At 34.0% G+C, this 2,673-nt stretch overlaps 1 protein-coding gene across 1 annotated transcript; it reads right to left on the bottom strand.

Moving 5' to 3' along the window:
* Window positions 1–501: 501 nt before the first annotated feature.
* On the bottom strand, window positions 502–2,237 carry LOC148914912 (uncharacterized). The gene is made up of 3 exons (XM_089043337.1): window positions 1,789–2,237; window positions 1,663–1,684; window positions 502–567 (listed from the first exon to the last, which is right to left on the bottom strand). Exons 1-3 carry the CDS (start codon window positions 2,235–2,237, stop codon window positions 502–504), a joined length of 537 nt encoding a protein of 178 aa, XP_088899463.1.
* Between the last annotated feature and the right edge of the window lie 436 nt (window positions 2,238–2,673).

Here is a 2,673-nt window from a genome sequence, read left to right as displayed (position 1 = left end):
GAAAAATTAACTGGACGTCAAGAACTGTAAAAATTGCAGCAGAGAGATCATCAAGAACTATCTATTTATTTGAACTGTAAAAACTTTAATGCAGGCTGGTAAGTAGGCCTGTCAAAATTTGGTTGTTGAACTTTGAAATTTGATGGCACATTGAACTCAATGATGGTTTGATGTGTTGGAAAATGAAAGATATATAGGAGAGGTTATGAAATTTTGATGTTGTATTCGGCTAACAAAGTCGAAAAAATTGCAGCAAAGGGATCTTCAGGAACTATTTATTTGAAGAGAGAATTTAACATCAATCCTTGATAACTCTAAAAAATACATGAACTTATGCTTTAACCATCAGATCTGCTCTAATATTTGAATGATATATAAATGAAATCCAGTACATGAATTATAATACACTTCAACACTTGGAATTGATATTGGGACTGTTTCTCAAGAATTGATGAGGTTAGAGATGTGGAATTGCAACTTGCTATTCCAAACTTCAAGAACTCACTTTGTATGCACATCGTCATAAAATTCTTCAGAACAAAACTCAACCTTCAAAACAGAACTCAGCTGAAAGGAGGGAAACAATATTAAACTAGAAAAATAATACTCATCAGCTTATACTAAAATCGAATAAACAAAATAAGTTACACCAAATTGAAAGTGTTCATCCAATGCACTAAATGTGAGAATCGTCAACTTGGGACTTAAAACGAGCCTCAGAGTGTTTTTGATAATGATGCAGAAAGCCACAACATTCAGAAATCTCTAGACTAGGCTTCAAATTTCAGAAGGCTCCAAATACTCTGCCTAGGAATTTTTTTTAACTGAAGAAACTATAGAACTTCATATTTTGAGATACTTAGATTAGAAACTAGCTAGGGAAAATTGAATTATGCTATCATCACTGAGTCCCACAAATCCATAAAGAATGTGACCATGCTGACCAGTATTCCTATCAGTATAATTTAACAAAACAAAAGCATGATCATATCACTAAAGACAGAAAAGTTCCTTCAATTTCTATATATCATCAGATGGAGATGCAAAATACATTAAAGAAATCTATCAAAAACCCAATTAACGTAAATGCTAGCCGTCTAGAAATCCAGTCTTATTGATTTCCTTTCTGTGATTTGCTTGCAAGAAGAAGTATTTTATTCAACAAGAGAGAGGGTGTGAAGAGAACGATGTACAAATATAAGTGTACATTTCTCCCTCAGATTTTAAAGCACCCAGGGGTCTCCTTATTTTAGGATCAAGACAGGAGCATATTTGGAGTTAGGTTCCTGACATTCCTTCTAAATTTTAACTTAGAATCTCATCTAGGGAGGAGCCCATTGGAGATGTTCTAATGAGATACCACTTCAAAATTAGGTTGTTTGTTTTGTTTTAGTCTACTATATCGCAATGATAGAACACTTGAATTAAAACAACCTCAAACACACACGAAATACATTGTAATTTATTGTCAAATCAAAGCTTAAACAATCTCACATGTAATTTTTTTTGTTTATATAATTAGAACCGTAATTTGATCTTGCTAACTCAATTTAATTCTTTCCTCAATATGGCATAATATGGCGTATTTTTTTTTAGTAAGATTTGCAAACATCAGTGTTTCCTTAATATAGAAGTTGGAGATGGCAACATATATATACTCACCTCTGCACTTCTCTGTGTTTCCCTGTATTCAAAAGAAAAGAATGTGTATTATTGAGATGCAATCAGGTTTGAAAAAGAAACAATTTAATTGTTATATTATTGACTAGTAAACATTCAGGAGCATACCTTTTTTCATGAATGTTCCCTATAGTGCTATTGAGGTCCCCCATCCACTCAGACTTTCCCAACTCTGTGTACACTTGAATTACAGAATGTGTGTTGACAACCTTCGAAGCAAATGTTCTTAAATATGGACATCTTTTAACCTTCAATTCCATCAAAGATGGCAACTTCAAGGTATAAGCTTCAGTAGAGAAACAGACAAGGTTTGGTAGATCTTCAAGCGTCATGGAATTCAGTCGAGGAAATGTAATTTCCTGATCAGCACATTCAGTGTCTGCTTTTGCAATAACATGTTCAATCTTCTCACAATCCCCAACTTCTAAGTCCTTTAAACTGACAAGGAGCTTGGCTACAGTTGACAAGAACAAATATCGCAAACTGCCACAGTAGGATACACTTAAGAATGTCAAGTTTCCGAAGCCTGTGATATGATGTGAACCGCCGTTTCCCATACGTGCATTAAACTTGGCAATTTGTTTAACAACAACTTATTGAATGCTTGAACATTGTGGCTTTCCACAGCCTTTGGTCCCTTGAGTTGGAAACAACTTCCAATGACTCACAAGATAGTATAAAAAGACGTTCTAGATTATTGTAATCATTTGAGTCTTGACCAAGATTTGTTGGTGCAACCTAGAAAATCAAACATCAATTGAGCAACCGTATATAATTTATATAATTTCAATATATGGCAATATCATTGTCATTCTCAATTGTAGCTCTAGGGTAGAGGTTCATAGAAATAAATTGAAATGCTTACCTCTTGATTGATGGACGTGGCAATATTTGAACAATATTTCTTCTTGAAGTAGGTTTGGTCATTGGGCCACATGAATAAGGTATACATCCACAAGTTCCTGATGAAATACCTTCGTCTTCGTCTTTGTG

Source organism: Prunus mume, linkage group LG8, assembly GCF_029339155.1.
Source record: "Prunus mume cultivar Tortuosa linkage group LG8, ASM2933915v1, whole genome shotgun sequence".
Lineage (NCBI taxonomy): Eukaryota > Viridiplantae > Streptophyta > Magnoliopsida > Rosales > Rosaceae > Prunus > Prunus mume.
This window is presented reverse-complemented; position numbering and strand designations above follow the sequence as displayed.